The following is a 17928-nucleotide window of genomic DNA, read 5'->3' as shown; positions in this document are numbered from 1 at the left end:
TTTTTGGTACAACACTTTGCACCTTCACGCTGCGCTAAAATCTTTCAAGTAATTGCAGTGAAGACAAGATCAGACAAGACCAAGTGGCAGGGGTTCTTCATGGACAGCTTCTGAGTTTCCCTATACAAGATCCTAAACCTCCAGCTTGTATTTGTTAATATGATTACTGTGAACATAGTACAAACTTGAGACTTTATTTCTCTTCTGTTTTTAGAACCAAAGGATTGGACAAATCAGTAGCTTGAGAACCCTGGACAGAGCGAATTCCATATCTGGGCTAGTTTTTTTTTTTTTTACAATATGTAGTTATATTGTATATACATACATAGGATACTATAGCTACACAGTCATCCCCTCCTCAGGAATTCAAATACTCATTTGATTCCCCTATTTCGTATTAATTCACTGGCTTTTTGGGTCATCTCACAGATACACAATCTGATTTCATCACTTTTTCCTACTCTCAATTAGCTGAATGCCAATAGCTGACTGCCACAATACAATCTGCCTGGATAAATATAAAGTGTATGTATAAATGGTCAGATTATTGTGTTCGGTTATTAGGTCTCATTCTCATTTCTTGTATCTGACTGATGCTAGAAAGTCATCTTACCACTTTATAAATATATAATTATAGAGAAATGTAGTGAGGTAGTGAAATTGTAGTGAGTAGATAGTAGAGATTTTTCTTGTACAGTACTTTACTTTTTGGAAAATGACTGAAAAAATGTCTGCGAGAAAAAAACATGGTTGCATCCCAGAGCTTCCTCCATCAAAGTTTCCTAAACTGGTCGGAAAGTACTGAATCTAAATGGAACATCCTTTGATACAAATATTTTGATTACAACTCCTGCCATGTAAGTAAGTAATATGCTTTTAAACTGCTAAGAGGCTCCATCTGAAGTCAGGCTATTGCACTTAACTACAGATCATTCCCAGTGGTTCGTCGTGAGCTAATGTCTTCATTTCGCCTTCAGCACGGCTCAGCAAATGAGGCGAAACTCGGGTTTACAGCCAAGACACCCAACAGTGTGTGGGGGGGAAAAAGCACTCAGCGCTCTCTAACATAACAGTCTGCCTGCTTGATTACGGAATGACCGGAAATGGTTTACGTAGCTTTATCTACCACGTGAACACAAGCAGTAGAAATCAATCTCTTCAGGCCAGATCAACAACTATAATAAAACTGACAAAACAAGGCCATGACATAGTTTATGTAGTCTGTAGTCTATTATGAGGTTCAACCCAAATTCAATTCAGAATACGCTAAAATACAAGGTGCCAAGTCGAGAAAGCACTTTTTTTTCAGGTGTGCGTCTAATGCTGCTTAATAACAAGCCAACTTGTCCATTTTTTACCAACCAATCAGCACAGTCACACCCCCACTTGGTTTCTATTAGCTCACAAATGCTAACAGATAAACTGTAGATGTTGGCACTTCCGATGTGTATTTAAAGCTAGATCAGGCAAACTTGCTGCAAGGAAAAGTCCCTAGGTAAAATGAGACAAAGACTGTATAATACTATCCAGGATTATGAATGAGATAGCTCGATAGTATTTCATCACAATTTACCCCTTACCCCAAATGTAGTACCCCAAAATAGGCACCCTATTTTTTTAGTACAAACTTTGTTACAGATTTTAATTTTATGACTTCTGCATTATTGATTCAGTACAAAAACATTTTAGATTTCCAAACATAAGTTTTCCAGCACAAAATTAAATGTTACAGAAAAATGTTTGTATGTCAGTAAAGAAAGCAGCATATTACATAGGAGACCACTTTTAAGACAAAAAAACATAATGAAGGCTGCTGGGTTTTGCTGCAAAAATAAGAAGCAAGTGTGACAGTCAAAGTCTCCAGAAGAGCTGTGGCTGCTTCTACAAGATGCTCAGTAACACTTACAGCTCATTTCCTTATAAAACTGCACAAATTGGACCTGAGATTTTTTATTTTTTTTTTAAAAAGCGAAGGATCGTCACACCAAATATTGACTTTGTTTCATTTATTACTGTTTACTGCTCTTTATAGTATTTTTTAAATGTAGAAACATTTAGTTTAATTATTTTTGAAGGCATCTTTGCTCTACAGCATTTCTTTGCATGTGCCTAAGATTTTTGCATAGTACTGTTAAGTCGCTAACAAATATTAAAAGCCTATCTCACCCAAACTCCAAAATCATTTCCTCAAACATACAGCAAGGTTAAAAGGCAAACTACAGTATATTTACATCTTTCTGTATCATCTTTTTGATATAATTCCATCTTCAAATCTTTAAAAGTCATTGTTAGCTATGGATGGCTAACAAATTAACAGGAAAAACCAGTAGCTCTGTTATGCTGTAGTGGGTGTTTATTCAATTTTCTAGCATGATTTGACTCTACTTTTCCAGTGAAGTATCACTGCATATCAATACTGCAGTTTTTCTGACTATCCTATAATGAAACCTCTATTCAAGGATGACTCTGCCCCCATCAACAGTGCTCAAGGACACATTGAATGATTTGATGAGGACGAAAGTGATGTAAATGATATGCTATGGCCTTCACAGTCATCAGATCTCAATCCAGTTGAACACCAGTGGGAAATTTTGACGTGACACATTAGAGATTTCTCTCCACCAGCATCATCAAAACATCAATTCAGGGAATATCTTTGGGAAGAATGGTGTTCCTCCCTCCAGTACAATACATAAGACTCGCAGAATCTGTGCCAAGCTGTTCTGGTGGTTTCTTTTAATCTGTCGTCCATCTAACTTGTCTCTTTAGTCAAGTCATGTCACTTATTTCTGAAATCTAACTGGTGGTTCAATTTGGTGTTACAGTGGGAGGTCTTTTTTCTGCAGCTCTGTATAGCTTGGCACGACACTCAGGAAACGTGGGTGTCTGGCTTTGTGCTCTTCTCCCTCTTGGGACCCCAGTATAATCTTATTGAAATGGAAACTCTGGCTCTCTATATGTGTGTGTATTGGCCACTGCTTGGCTCCATTTCTTTTTTTTTTTTTTTGGCTCTAGTCTAAATATAGCACAGCCTCTGAGGTAACGATGTGCCACTTTAGCAGCTTCGGGAACTCTGGATAAGCAGGCCAGGCCTTGGCCGGGTCTCTGATCCCACTGCTCATCTCATTCTGCCAGTCCACATCAGTCTACACCTATCATCATGGGTGGAATTGGGTCGCAAGCATCCCAAGAACAGGATTGGTGGTTCATTCTTAGCTGCTAAAGGGTAAAACAACTGTCCTAGATTAGTACATTTAAAAACATATGATGTAAGAAATTTACAGTTGTATATACCATAGTATATTATACAAAATCTACAAAACTAGCCCAATAAAACCAGTTCAGAGCTCAAAATCTGACCTTCCAAAATCTGTAACAAACAGCAAAATCACCATTCCACAGGAAAACCACAGATATCACAACTGTCCACTGCAAAAAATCTGAAATGAAATAGAAATATTATAATGGCAAACCAAAGAGCAGGAATGGAATCATGATATTATAATGTGTAACTTTCCTTAAGTAATATTGCTCATTGCATATGTGTTGAAAAAAGCACTGTACTTCATGTTATTTGGAATACAATTAATCTAAGTAGGGACATGGAGCTCATATTTCAACCGGAGGAATATGACTGCTACCGCTCACTGGATGCTTTTTTGTTTTTCACACCATTCTGTGAAACTCTGCAGATCTGTGGTTCTCAAAGTGGGGTCCATGAAGCATAGCCAGCAGGTCTGTGATTTTTTTTTTTCATTTTGTTACAGTAATCACAATCCACATTATTAAAGTTATTATATTTATGGGTCCAAGCACCAAAGTCAACTGAGTCGTAATGTGTTCTGTCAGGAACAGAAAGCTATGTGGCTCCGATAAATAGACCAAATATTATTTGAAAAATTTAAATAATGCTCATAAATTAAATCTGTACCGAGGGCATCAGTGAAATTTATTTTGCAGAGAACTCCTGCTATAGACTGTTGTGCATTAAAATCCCAGGAGATCAGCAGTTTCTGAAATAATCAAACCAACCCATCTGGCACCACCGTCAAAGTCACTGAGCTTGCATTTTCCCCCCATTCTGATGTTTGATGTGAACATTAACTGAAGTTCTTGGCCTGTACCTGCATGATATGATGCACTGCACTGCTGCCGCATGATTGGCTGATTAGATAATTACATGAATTAGCAGGTGTACAGCTCTTCCTAAAGTGGCCAGTAAGTGTATATATACTGGGTGGATAAAGGATTCCAGGGTGATTCATCAAGAGGAGAAAAATTTGGATAAGTCAGTATCTATCTAACTAACTTTTGCTAAAGTTAGCAATACTTGCTACAGAGATAAACTTCCTAGTTTCCCATAACATAGCTAACTATCTAACATAGCTATGGGGTAGCAATACGGGGAGGATCCACTGCCACTGCTGCTTGATGAAGTACTGTATGTATTCACGTGTATTAAGTCAGTCAATTAACAGTATAAATGAAAATTAATCTTCTTAATGAAGCACAGACACAATAACATTGAAGCAGTCAATCCCCTATTCGATTCTCAAATTCTCAGCGATTATACAGTGTGACATCATATGAAACACAAGGATACAGATGGAAAAGGAATGTATGCTCATACTTATGTTTTAACTACTCAATTTGAAGTTTGTCTAAACGCAGAATCTACCGATAAATGGTATGTCTATTACCCATATTGTGTTCTGTTTGACTCTTACACCACTGGGTCATTTTTCATACTGGAATTTTTTCACAGAAACAGAAAACCCACTGAAAAATAAAACAAGTCTTTGGACTTGTACATGTTAATCTTGAAATCAAACACACCCATGTTGAAACCTAATAAAATAACCTCACAACAACTTTTCATTTCTCCCAAATTAGCATTCAGGGGAGGCTTTTTTGTTGTCCTCGTGTGTGTGAGCTGACTCCAGCTCATTTCTCTCACACATCAGCGCCTCTGAATGTGCCCTGTACCTCACATGAGTTACGGCTCCCTGGGCCCATCCCTCCATTTCCAGCCTACATTTCTCCCCCTCTCCCTGGCCCCTTCTCTGGCAACCTTTACCACCTCACTCTCACAGCGCCTTTTTTTATGGACCTTGTTCACAGGCCTTGATTGCTTCTTGTTTTACAGCAGCGGGACACGGCCCGAGTGTCCCCCCTGAGGGCGGCTTGGTTGTCAGGTCGAGATGAGGTTATGCTCTCATGTGTCCTCTGGAAATGACATGGGTGATGCAAAATCCCTGCCCAACCCCTTTCCCCCGCCCCAAGACGTGATTTCATTTTGCGTTGCCATCCATGTGACGAATGGCCTCTGTTTTCCCAAGCCAGACAGGCTCCTTTGGTATTCCAGGGAAAGAGGCTGATCTACATGCAAGCCCTGACTTCAGTGCAGCTCTAAACCATAAACCCAAAGCGACAGGTTTAGTAGTTTGTTTTTTTGTGTGTTTTTAATTTAAATTGCATTATACCACAGTACTGTTGAATCCTCAAATCTGATTGGTCAGAAGGTAATGATTCATTTCCTACCGTAAGGGAGCGGCTGTTTATAGCTGCTAAAACATAAGTGATAACAGGAACTAGCTAGGCTTGCAGATGTTCCATGACATTAAATTTAACTATAAAAAGCATGATGTGTTGTTTGTTAATAAATACAAATTTATAATCAGTGGCATTGGTATAAGAGTAATAAAACAACATATGCGTGGAGCAGTGATGTGAGCATGCAGAGAAACTGTCGCATGTCAGAGCACTTCAGTCCTGCGAGCACTGAGCACTGAGACATGGAAGTACTCGCGTGTGAAGGTGCAATTCACGGCACCTTGCTCTCATTTTTAATGACCATACTCATTGATACTGCTCTGTGTGCACAGGTCAGCCACCCTCACACTCTGTATTAAAGATACTGCTTAAACGCAACACCAACATAAACAAGTACGCAATAAACAACAAGTAAGCAATAAACCACTTATAATTGTTGGCAAACTGCTGTGGTATAAGATGAATAAAACTCTTCGGGATGTGCTTATAGGGGAAAATAATCAACTTTGGGGTGGTAACAGTAACTTCACTTCACACTGGCCATGCCATCGTTGATTATTTTCCTATAACATTGAACCCCCAAATTTTATTTTATTCTTTACATTAGCTTTTTGTTGGCACAATCACTGCTGTAGCAATCAACCCAAATTGGCCGCAGAACATGAAATGGACAAGCAATCCTGACAAAACGGCAACTAATAAGTGAGTAATAGTTTGTACTGTAAATAATGAAATTAACTTTTAGCAATTTTAAAGATAAACATTGGATGCACCAGTATTTTTAACAAATCCATTCTTTTTTCCACTGTCCTAATCAATAAACCTTCTTAACAATACCCTATTTGCCACTGCTCAAGCTCACTACAGGTGAACAGCAGGAAGTCACATTACCTGAGAGCCGGATAAGCCTCATCCCAGCTTGAGCATACTTCCAACTGTGCACATCCACATCGGTGCCCATGCTACGAATACATCTGCAACATACCACACATCTGCTACCATCGCCAGACTAGTGGAACTGTGGAGTCTTGGTTTGAAAGAGGAGGTAAAATGGGAAGGATGGGAAGAAATGGCCCTGCTCTAATGGCCATTGCCACTAAGAAAGGCGGTACAACTCTAATTCACCTCCCTTAGTCTGTAACTTAGTGTCTCCCAGCTGCAAGAAAGATTTACTGTTGTCACTGTGGGTGCATGTGCTAGCGGTCTGGGACTCCATGGAAAAGGAAAGCTTGGCAGGCTATACCAGGTCAAAATAGCTTTTTTGTTGTTGTTGTTTAATCCTCTTCCAAAGATTTGGACATTTGTTAATTAGCTTGTCAAACACACATTAAAGGTAGACCACTGACACCTTCTGGTGTTCGTAAAAATCAGTGGTTCTGAAAGTGTGATTTCTTTAAAAACGTTGTCACAGTGGTGAAATCACAACCCACCATTATCAAAGTTATATTTACTACTGAGTTCTTACAGTTATGAGCCTGGTCCATTGAATTCAGTGGGTGTAATCCAAACCTCAATAACTCAACAACAAGCCAGGCCTTAATGTGTCCATGTCTGTGGAAAGTTCAGGAATAAAATTCTCTATGGTGCAAACAAATAGGCAAATTATTATTGCAAACATTTACGTTAAAAAGTGGTCCCTGGCTGCAACAACACATCCATTTTTTCAATGGAGTGTCTCCGATTTTAATTAAGTCCAACCTAATATTTGTCTAATACTCTTTTCTGAAGTCAGAGGATTTGCGAGCTGTGGGCAGATTAAATTGGACTAAAAGCTTCAAAGCGTTCCAAATGATGTCCTAGAAGGGAAATTCATCATTATTTTCTCATAGCCTGTGCAAAACAACTTGGCTAAGCTTTAATGGGTTTATCGGTGTGTAATCTGCCAGCGTTTGCAGGATAAAATCCGTTTAGAAAGTCTGAGTGAAGAATCATTGAGGGTTTACAGAACACTTTTTTTATTCCATCAAGGAGTACTGTTCCACAAATCCAAGCTACAACAACTTTTTTTAAAAATTTTTTTACTTTTAACAATTCAAAACTATTTACGTTACCTTTTTCTGGATTCTGGCATTGCTCCGTGAGACACCTCTGTCTGTCTCGCATGAAGCCCACGTAGAGGAAGCGAAAGAGTACCGTAAGACTTTCCATGTCCGGTTCAAATAACCAAATCAAACCATAAATTACAGCATGCTATCCACAAATTATGATGAGGTTAGTATTTAAAAGTCCAAACACTGCAAAATTGATCTGTGGTAAAGTTCTGCTGTTCTGTATATCCCTAGACATTGGCCTTCGTTTCTGTGTCTGCGAGCTCCCACACAATAGAGCCCCCAACTTAAAATAGGCTGAGATGCTTGCTGACATTCTGTCACTGGCAGTGTCAACTGCCCATCAGTGAAATGGGAAAAGAGAGGGAGGGAAAAGGAATAGTGTAAAGGCAGTACATTATGGTGGCTACGGAAAGGGGCACGCAACTGCACACGGGTGGCTTGCTCAAGTGTCATACACCCCAAATCCTCCTTTCCATAATCAGGTGATTGTCTGTGACTGCCACTTGTTTAATTATAACCCTGCAGTGACACAACGGGATTTAGTTTGCCCTTTTCCGCGGAGCCTCTGCAGTGACCTTGGGTGTCACAAGCAAATGATTCAGCTGCTAAGAGAAATCCCCTATTCTCTGCAGGAGCACGCACTGGATGACTGGCTCACTGTTTCAAAACAACTTTAAAAGCCGGGACAACTCTGTATGTGTCCACTGAAGCCAAACTTAGCATTGACTTTGGGCGTTCCACAAGGCTCTATCCTGGGTCCATCCATAAACTGTTCTCTGTAAACAACAAACCACTGAGGCATTAAGAAAAAAAGCTTGGTTTGCTAGAAGAGACAGAAGCATATATTTTTACTGAATAATGCCACTGTTTTCACACTAAACGGGCGCTTTCATGGACAGCCAGCTGTCTAAGGAAACAGCCTCAAAACAGACCACAGTGTCTCAATCAACTTTCATTTGGGTTTTAAATCGCAACAAACTTGTTACATCTTAGTGTAATTGCAAAACCAATACAAATACTTGTTACTCTTAATACTCAGTGCTGTTAATCCTTAACGATTAACCATAAGCAAGAGGCACTTCACAACACATGCACTTTAATTTCTGTACAGAACAGTTGTCCTGCTGGTATGAACACATGGCATTAGAGACAGATGATGAGGGAGTGTTACACTGCGTTAAATGCATACAGTGCAGATTTCTACCTCCAACATCGCTGAGCTGAGCTTGGTTGGTTGGAAAGTTCACCAGGAGAGAATTTGGATTAGATCAGCATTTACGAAGCAGTTTGTTTAATAGAGAATTCACAATGCCATTATCTGTTTTTGCATTTAAACTCAAAGTGGACGTGATGTATGCCACCAGAAATACTGGAAATAAACACAGAATTAGAAATGCCAGCATTGTCAGCATGGTGTGTGTGAATTCTGGCTTTGACAGTTCCTCAACCTCAGCTACATCACTTGAGTTGGTCTAAATCAGGGTTTCCCAAACCCCTAGGGGTGGCTTTGCAGGGGGATTGCGAGACTGCGATGGAAATGTCAATGACACATACATTTTAACTATATATAAATTTTACAATTAAAAAATGTCAATTAATTAAAGCCGTTAATACGGCAGCATTTTCTTGTAACCTTATAAGTAAGAAGTGATTGACATTAGATTAAGATTTCTCGCCTCTCTCTAACGCGTAAGTCGAGGCATATCAGTCCCCGAGTCTGAGTCACAGCTCTTGACCAGGACTATGACACTGAAAAGAGGTCTTCATCTTCACAACTTTCCATTGTCCTCTGAGTGAATGTCGTCACGGCAGCCATTTCCCATCATTTTCATTGTCCCATAAAGCTTTCAAAAACAGGCAGAGCAGTTTGGATGACCCTGTAGAAGCCCTGGGGCTCGCTTCGTCGCAGATCAATGACAAAGCACCTAAATAACAGGCTCCAGCAGTCTCTTCCAAAGGTACCAAAATGACAGAAATAAAGCTGACATGTCTGGACAGGACCAAGGTACAAAAAAAAAAAAACTGACCAGACAGACAACAGGTCCTAAAATACCAACATATCACTTATTATTGGAAACAATTGGACCTGTTTTAGAAGCGCAATTCGAACAGCATTCATGTGAGATAATAACTAAATGAGGTCCCTGATTTAAAACATTTCGTTCCCAGACGTAACAGAAGAACCTATGCTTGTGAAGACGCTATTAGTTAGTTACAATTATATCATCTACATTTTAAAAACTGGGTCGTCAGTGTTAGGGTTTTCCGAATGGGCAACAGTGCTATCTGTTCATATCTGTTATGAGATTCTGACCATGATATTGAAGTCAATTTTTCTTATGCGATATTAACTCAAGTGAGGAGCAGCATTAAGTCCTTCGCTACTGTCGAACTACAGTAGGTCACACTGAAATGCATTTACGGGAATATGAAACACATAAATATGACAATATGAATGAAATAAATAACAGCATCATCCCATATAGTTCACAGACTGAACATCAGTGGAGACAGCATCTTAATCAGAGACACTGTTTATCCCTATGACTAAATGGATAGAATTATGAACAGTTCATTAAAGTGAGCTGGAAGCGGTACATCGAGTGCTCAGTCAGCTTATCCTTCAAACAGTGGGCACATTTTCTTTCACCTGAATTTAGTATCTCATGGCCACATTAAATTTTGCACACTTTTAACTACTGAAAAATGACATTAAAAAAATAAAATAATTTTTGACCCCTGCCTAAGATTCATGCTTCCTGCCGCTATACTCCTAGTTCATCATACACAATAATAGCATATGCTGGATCAAGTGCTATTTTATATGCTGTTGAAAATTAAGTGTGGAAGCCAAATTTGCAGTGAATGTCATAATTACACCGGGACTATTCATGTAGCAATATATCCATTAAAAGGCCATGGTTGGTGTAAAGCGAGCACTTCAGGAATCAATCGTGAATAGATTCTCACTCATTATTATGCGAATCTTGTTATTTCTGCCTTTCGCCAGTTCTGACAATCGGTTAAGTGTTGGACAATATGGACAAATTACTCATATAGCATAAAATAAATGCAATGATTTGTGTTTGGGGGATTATGAGATTGCCTGATTATTAGATAATTGTTACTTACACCACTACACTGTTGACTTTTGGATTCTGACAGTAGTTCCAGCTCGCAGACAATTTACAAGTTTATAATTTATTAATGCACTCATTGCAATATGACAATACATGAATGTTTACATATTAACAGTTAAATTACAGGGACTTGTACACAGATTTTAAATTTTGTTGCAACAAAGGAAAACATCTAATTCCTCATATTGAGATGAGATGTTTATTCAGCATTTTTGGAAGGAGTCTCCAGTGTCAGTATTTTGTAAGAGTCAGTTATAAAGCTATTCTGTTATGTTTTTCACCACAGGAAAGTCTAAGGACAAAGGAATTTGTACTTTGCCATTTCTTGTTAACTTCTTACTGACTTCAAGAGGAAGTGATGGAACTACAGTCTATAGCTGCTATTTCATAAGTGGATTTGTTTCTCTGATATCCCACAACATTAACTGTAACTATAAACAGATAAAAAGCGGGTTAGTCATTGTTGGTCATTAATAAGCAAAAAACTGTAATCATTGGCAAATTGTTGTGGTATAAGAAGAAAAAAACAGGATGATAACAGTAACTCCGTTTCACATGAGGCCACACCACACCGTCTTTGATTATTTTCCTATAACAGCATGCCCCAAAGTGTTTTCTTCAATCCTGGTGAAGGAGGCATGGCCTCTGATCTTGTCAGTTTCAGTGAAGGAGCTGTCATTTCCATATTACAGCCTTCTGGAATCACACATACACACAAACAATGTAGGACGTATGGAAAATGTGAGCTAATGTCAAAAGAAGGTCATCTATTTAAAACACTTCAGTCTCCATTAAAAGATCTAAAAGAAGTGGCCATATTGGTCAGACTTCCAAAAAATAGTTCAAAAAGAACTCTTAAATTAGGATGCACTGCTCTTATTTTAATTGTAGGTCTCTCAAACTGGGTTTCCATGTCAGCACACACACACACACACACACACACACATACACACACACAGAGCATTTACACTGCATATAACCACAAGTGACTGTGCTCCACCCTAATTGTCTTTCCTTCCTTCTCCAAGCCACAATAAAGCCTCACTGACTGATTCTCATGAAACATTCAAAAAAAATTGCCATTCAAATAAATTTAAGAAAGGATGAAAGGACGCCCTGATTTTTGCAGCCCATAATCTCTCCCAGCAGATGTCAGCATACACTGAACTGACTCTGACAAAAATGTGTAACTACAGCATCCTCTGGCGAAAACAGATTTCTCTTTATGTGGTCCTCTCTAATAATACAAACACACAATACTGGTTCTCTATAAGCCTTATTATGAAATCAGGATATAACATATAACTTCTTTAGCAGCTAAAATTGCTTTTCATACTAATAGTCTGTTTTCCTAGGTGTTCTTCAGAGATGGCCAATGATTGTAGATACAAGTTAGGTGTACCTAATAAACTGATTTCTCTGAAAACACACACCTGTGAAGCTGTTACAATTTCTGCTGTTTATCAGGATTATAATACATCTCTTAAAAAGTATCAAAGCCATTTATTTAACATATATTGCCATATGTTGGAGTCTGCCGAACAGTTGTACATCATTCCCCGTGCATCATCCATTCACTAGCCTAGTGTGATGCCCAGTCTTATGTTTTGGTTGCCTGGAAACTAAGTGACCAGGCTAAAAAGTTGTAGCCAGTGTAATGAAATAGGGTATGACAAGCTAGTTAGCTAGGTAAGTGCACTAATACAGACTGAAGGAAACAAACAAGTTCATGAATACAAACTGCCATAGTCCTTATCCTCTCCTGATACAGTTATTTGATGCACATTGTGTTTTTTGACCTTATGTAACTATAAATACAACTATATATAGCTATACCATTTGTTATTCTACCAACATATCGTAAGTAAAATAGTAAAATATTATTCAGTTCTAGCTTAGGGCTTCTATTTTTTTTGTTATGTTTAACTGTGTGGTGACTGTGTGCAGTAAACAGGATTCTGAAAAGACTGTCTGTCATTCATTCACACTAATTAATCCATCTAGTAAAAATCTTAATAATGTCAGCCAGACTGCGTCTCGGTTGACGTGTAGTGCGGCAGGCGATGGGATTCAGAACAAGTAGCTTGCGGTATAGTTACAGCAACAAGAGGTGTTACACTAACATGATGTTAGTGTGTTTAGACACAGCTATACACCAAACACAGAGTTTAAACATAGCTATGTACCAAACACAGAGTTTAAATGTAGGGCCTTGCTCAAGGGTGCTCAAGTGGCAGCGCCTAGATTTGAACTCACGACCTTCCGATCAGTACTTCAACACCATAACCAGAGAGATACCACTGTTTAAATGTGGCTATACACCAAACACATCATTTAAGCATAGCTACGTAATAAGTTCAATGTTTAAACACGGCTACATACCAAACATAGTGTTTAAGCATACATACGTACCAAACACAATGTTTAAACTTAGCTGTGTACCAAATGCAATGCTTAAAAATAACTATGTACCAAACACAACATTTAAACTTATCTATGTACCAAACACAGCATTTAAATGTAGCTATGTACCAAACTCAATGTTTAATCATAGCTACATACCAAACGCAGTGTTTAACATAGCTACATACCAAACGCAATGTTTAATGTAGCTACATACCAACACAACATTTAACGTAGCTACATATCAAACACAATGTTTAATCATAGCTACATACCAAATGCAATGTTTAACGTAGCCACATACCAAAAGCAATGTTTAACTTAGCTACATACCAAACGCAATGTTTAACATAGCTACATACCAAACACAATGTTTAATCATAGCTACATACCAAACACAATGTTTAATCATAGCTACATACCAAACGCAGTGTTTAACGTAGCTACATACCAAACGCAATGTTTAATCATAGCTACATACCAAACGCAATGTTTAACCTAGCTACATACCAAACGCAATGTTTAATCATAGCTACATACCAAACGCAATGTTTAACGTAGCTACATACCAAACGCAATGTTTAATCATAGCTACATACCAAACGCAATGTTTAACGTAGCTACATACCAAACGCAATGTTTAACGTAGCTACATACCAATCGCAATGTTTAATCATAGCTACATACCAAACGCAATGTTTAACGTAGCTACATACCAAACGCAATGTTTAATCATAGCTACATACCAAACGCAATGTTTAACGTAGCTACATACCAAACGCAATGTTTAACGTAGCTACATACCAATCGCAATGTTTAATCATAGCTACATACCAAACGCAATGTTTAACGTAGCTACATACCAAAAGCAATGTTTAACGTAGCTACATACCAAACGCAATGTTTAATGGAGCTACATAACAAACACAATGTTTAACGTAGCTACATACCAAATGCAATGTTTAAACATAGCTATGTATCAAACGCAACATTTAAACGTATGGTTACGTTAAACACATTTTGGTGCAGACCATCATAAAATGAGTTTCATGAAATCCTGGTAGCGTCTAGACGAGCATCGTAGCAATATTCACACTGACAATTCAATCAAAAATGATTGTCTTGCCAAAAATTTAGCTTACACAAACAAACAAAAAGATGGGAGAGAAAGCGAGAGAGAGAAAGGGAGAGAAAAAGAAAACAATGACTGGTAGAGCACTAACGGCAGGCCAAGAGATATTTGTCTGTCCAGCAGCTGTGCACCAATATATCTACTCTACATCAGGACAGCGATGATATCATCTGTGTCTTATTACACACTCTAACCTTCTGACCTCAGATTAGCCTCCATGCAAAAGCACACTGGGACTTAGTGCACTGCCACAGGGGGTCGGAAGAGATGGCTTTACAACTAGAGAAAGCATGTGGTGTTTATTGAACACTTCATCACATAATAGATCTTTCACGATTATTTTGATGTAGAGAGCAACTGAAACTCCACAGATAAACAAATGGACTGAACACAGTAACGACAATAAGACAACTTTAAGTTCATATTGGGTGTATATTTACACAGTGTATATTATGTTTACGTAGTGTAGCTTACATAACTTTTAAGCCAGCGCTGACATTTGTTCTCCAAGTTATTATTGGAGAAAGCCTAGGGGCCTTCCAAGTGACAGCCAGCTGCCTTGTGATGTCATCACATGCTCTCTCTGAGAAAATACACACAAGGATGAGTTTAATAAAGCTGTCTGTTAACATGATGTGCTGAGAAAGCAAGAGCTAGACCACATCCGAGGCATCATTCTGAGGAACCACTTTAATATACAGCCTTCATACAGCCGGAATGTAAACCACTGCTATATAATAACTTATATTCTACTAATTGTATGCATATTATATAAGTAATAAAACATTTGGGGGTGTGATGTTATGATAAAAATCAACAGCTGGGTGGTACGACACGGCCCGACACGAAGCAGAGTTACCTCCAACCTTATGGGAAAACATAAAGTTACAGCTTCACCTCTGACTTTTACAAAGCGCTGACACTGGAGACTCCTTCCAAAAATGTTAAATAAAGATGGTGTTATTTAGAATAATATAGAATAATCGAATATAGATGGCTCCCCTGGAGCCTGTCGCAAAATGAAATGTGCACGTCCCTGTGTGAGAATAAGCACATTACTATAAACCTTGGAGCCGTAAGTCCTGTCCGAGCCATGCTGATATAGAAAATTAATCAACACATTCTGTCAGAATCGAGAATTCCATAGTTGTATCCTGTTGCATCCACTGGCCTTTCCAATGCACAGAAAATCAGTCTACTGTCTAGTATATAATAAGTTATTCCCAACTGAAAAATATCTATTTTAGTAAAAACTAAACTAGCAACAACTACATTACAACAGTACACTACAACAGAATTACCTCCACATAAAATAAAGCTGTGATTCATTTTATGATATATTGTCCTTTGAGAGCCAACTGACTGCACAACACTTGCCATTTTTTTTACCTCATGGTCTACTGGAGGGTGGAACAAAAGAATCTCACATCCCTGTGGCATCCAGTACCAATATCAGACTCCTGAACTGATATCACTGGAGCTGATAGATCTGTTATACATCATATTAATGCATCTAATATTTAGCAAACAGCACCAAGACTGCAAAGCCATATCAACTAGCAATTAGAATGCAAAGAGCATCCATAAAGCCTTTACTACATTTCCTGGAGCTTCGCTACATTCAGCCATTTCATTCTCACTGCTATCTCCGCTACACATCAGACTCCAGGACTGTTATATACGTGCTTACAGCACATCACTGCAGTGGGACCTCTGAGATATGACAACGATCTGTGCATTGAGAACCGAGACCTAGCAACCAAGCATGAATGTTCATGAGAAACATGGAGGGTTAGTGTTTACTGAGGGGGATGAAACTGCCTAAAGGAAATTGAAGCTCTTTGGTGTTTCATTAGTCAGTAATCATGTATGTCACTTTATCATTTTACAATATTCAGGTCACAGGTTTGGGCTTAAGGCTCCAAGCATAAATATGATTAAATAAATACCAACAATGCATAATGCTAATGCACTATGCGCTTGGTATTAAATTTATAAAGGAAGTAGTGATGGCTTAGACATTTGCATAATAATGCTGAAAGGTTCCACATATCGCCATTCCTTGCAGCAGTCAATAATTTGTGACCGGTATAAGTGCCGTTCACAATATAGATTGCTCCCCTGAAGCCTCGTGCAGAAAGAAATGCGTCCTCCTCATCGCAATTCCAAGAGGAAATTCCTTGGGGAACAATTACATCTCTTGTTTACATTGGGCAAACACACTAAAATTAGCCGTAGTGTGCGAGCAGCAGGGTGCTGTTCAAACAAGTGGGGCTCAATTTGCATAATGTTGTGTTTTTTTTCTCACTTATGTCTGTAAACGGCCTCGTCCGTGGGCTTGGAAGAATGGCTCAAAGTGCAAGATCAATAATGTGGAACACTAAAATCTGAAAAGTTCAATAAATCACTGTTCAGCCTGAACCACTGGGATGAGGACACTATTGGCAAAATAGCATCCAAAGGTGAAAACCTTAAAGAGTACTATCAGGGTTTGTTTTGTTGTAGTTAATTACACACTCCACAACACAACAACACTGTGGTGTGCTGTTATAAGAAACTAATCAACAACAGGTTAGTGTGATGCAGCCCAGCATGAATCAGAGTAACTGATACCACCTGAAGCTGGAAACAGTTGTTCCCTTACCATCCCAATCAGAAGTGAGAATTCAGCAGCAGTGTAAATAGTTATAGTATACATTATGTTTATCTGCTGATTCGTAATTCATCATGACACCTTTTTATTCCATCCGTTTTGACTAAGTACCACATTGCAGTTGTAACATACAGCTTAAAGTCTTGATGGAGCTTTGATAATCATGGGTAAAAATGCCATGTATTAGTTTAAACAAAATTATTTCCATGTGTTGTGAACACTATAATTCATCCAATCCGAAAAAGAAACTCACATCTGGAACATCTGAGATGAGTCAGGATGATCGCAACACCACGCAAAAGTGACCAGGGACTGCATTCTTTACATATTGCAACGAACCATGACATGACTAACGTGCAGTTTATTTGTACAAGTGATCTGATAAGTGATTTGGCAATTCCCCAGTAACACACCAACAAAATTCCGTTCAAAGTAAGCCTAAATCTGAACAAAAGTCAGACCACTGATATGTAAGATGATTACATTTTATGATACATTTGTCCTGCAATAGCAAAGACCTTTTCAAACAAAATTTTGTGGAAAATGGACAGTGTAATGCGCAGTCAGTGAAGGCAGGACACAAGTGTGGGTGTTCCGCCTAATATTTATTTACATAGAGGCATTCAATACACAGGCAGACAGCAATAGATCAGGATAATCGACATTTAAAACAGGAAAAGGTCAAAACCGAGAGGTACAAAGAAAAGAGGACTTCGAAAATAATGCTCGGACTTAATGCTAGAGAATGTACGGTAAGACTTCAAAGATATTATGACACAAAAGAGTATAAACAGACAAACTAATCAATGACTAACACAGAACAGGTGAACACAATAGAACAACAAACCAGTGACAGGACAGGGGTGGAGACAGAACTAAAACAAAAACAAAACCTGAGCACATGGCACATCTTCACCATGGGAACCGTGATGTGAAGGGAGGATCTGTGATGGACAGATTCCAAACCAAACTGGTCTTAGCTATGAAAGCAGAGGA

The 17928-nt window shown here is 38.6% G+C and overlaps 1 protein-coding gene across 7 annotated transcripts in view; it reads right to left on the bottom strand.

The window, feature by feature from the left end:
• The window catches only part of triob (trio Rho guanine nucleotide exchange factor b), a 125560-nt gene that overhangs the window by 91096 nt on the left and 16536 nt on the right, over positions 1-17928 (bottom strand). The window contains exons 3-4 of one of the 7 annotated variants that reach the window (XM_053238275.1): positions 17826-17912; positions 7605-11440 (exon numbers count right to left, since the gene is read on the bottom strand). The exons of 4 other annotated variants lie outside the window; for them this stretch is intronic. In XM_053238275.1, the coding sequence (XP_053094250.1) occupies positions 7605-7701 (97 nt within the window). In that variant the 5' untranslated portion in view covers positions 7702-11440; positions 17826-17912. Of the gene's footprint in view, positions 1-6444; positions 7582-7604; positions 11441-17825; positions 17913-17928 lie in introns of those variants that run through there. 2 more of the 7 variants (XM_053238252.1, XM_053238301.1) reach the window with 2 other exon arrangements.

Source organism: Pangasianodon hypophthalmus, chromosome 1, assembly GCF_027358585.1.
Source record: "Pangasianodon hypophthalmus isolate fPanHyp1 chromosome 1, fPanHyp1.pri, whole genome shotgun sequence".
Classification (NCBI taxonomy): domain Eukaryota; kingdom Metazoa; phylum Chordata; class Actinopteri; order Siluriformes; family Pangasiidae; genus Pangasianodon; species Pangasianodon hypophthalmus.
This window is presented reverse-complemented; position numbering and strand designations above follow the sequence as displayed.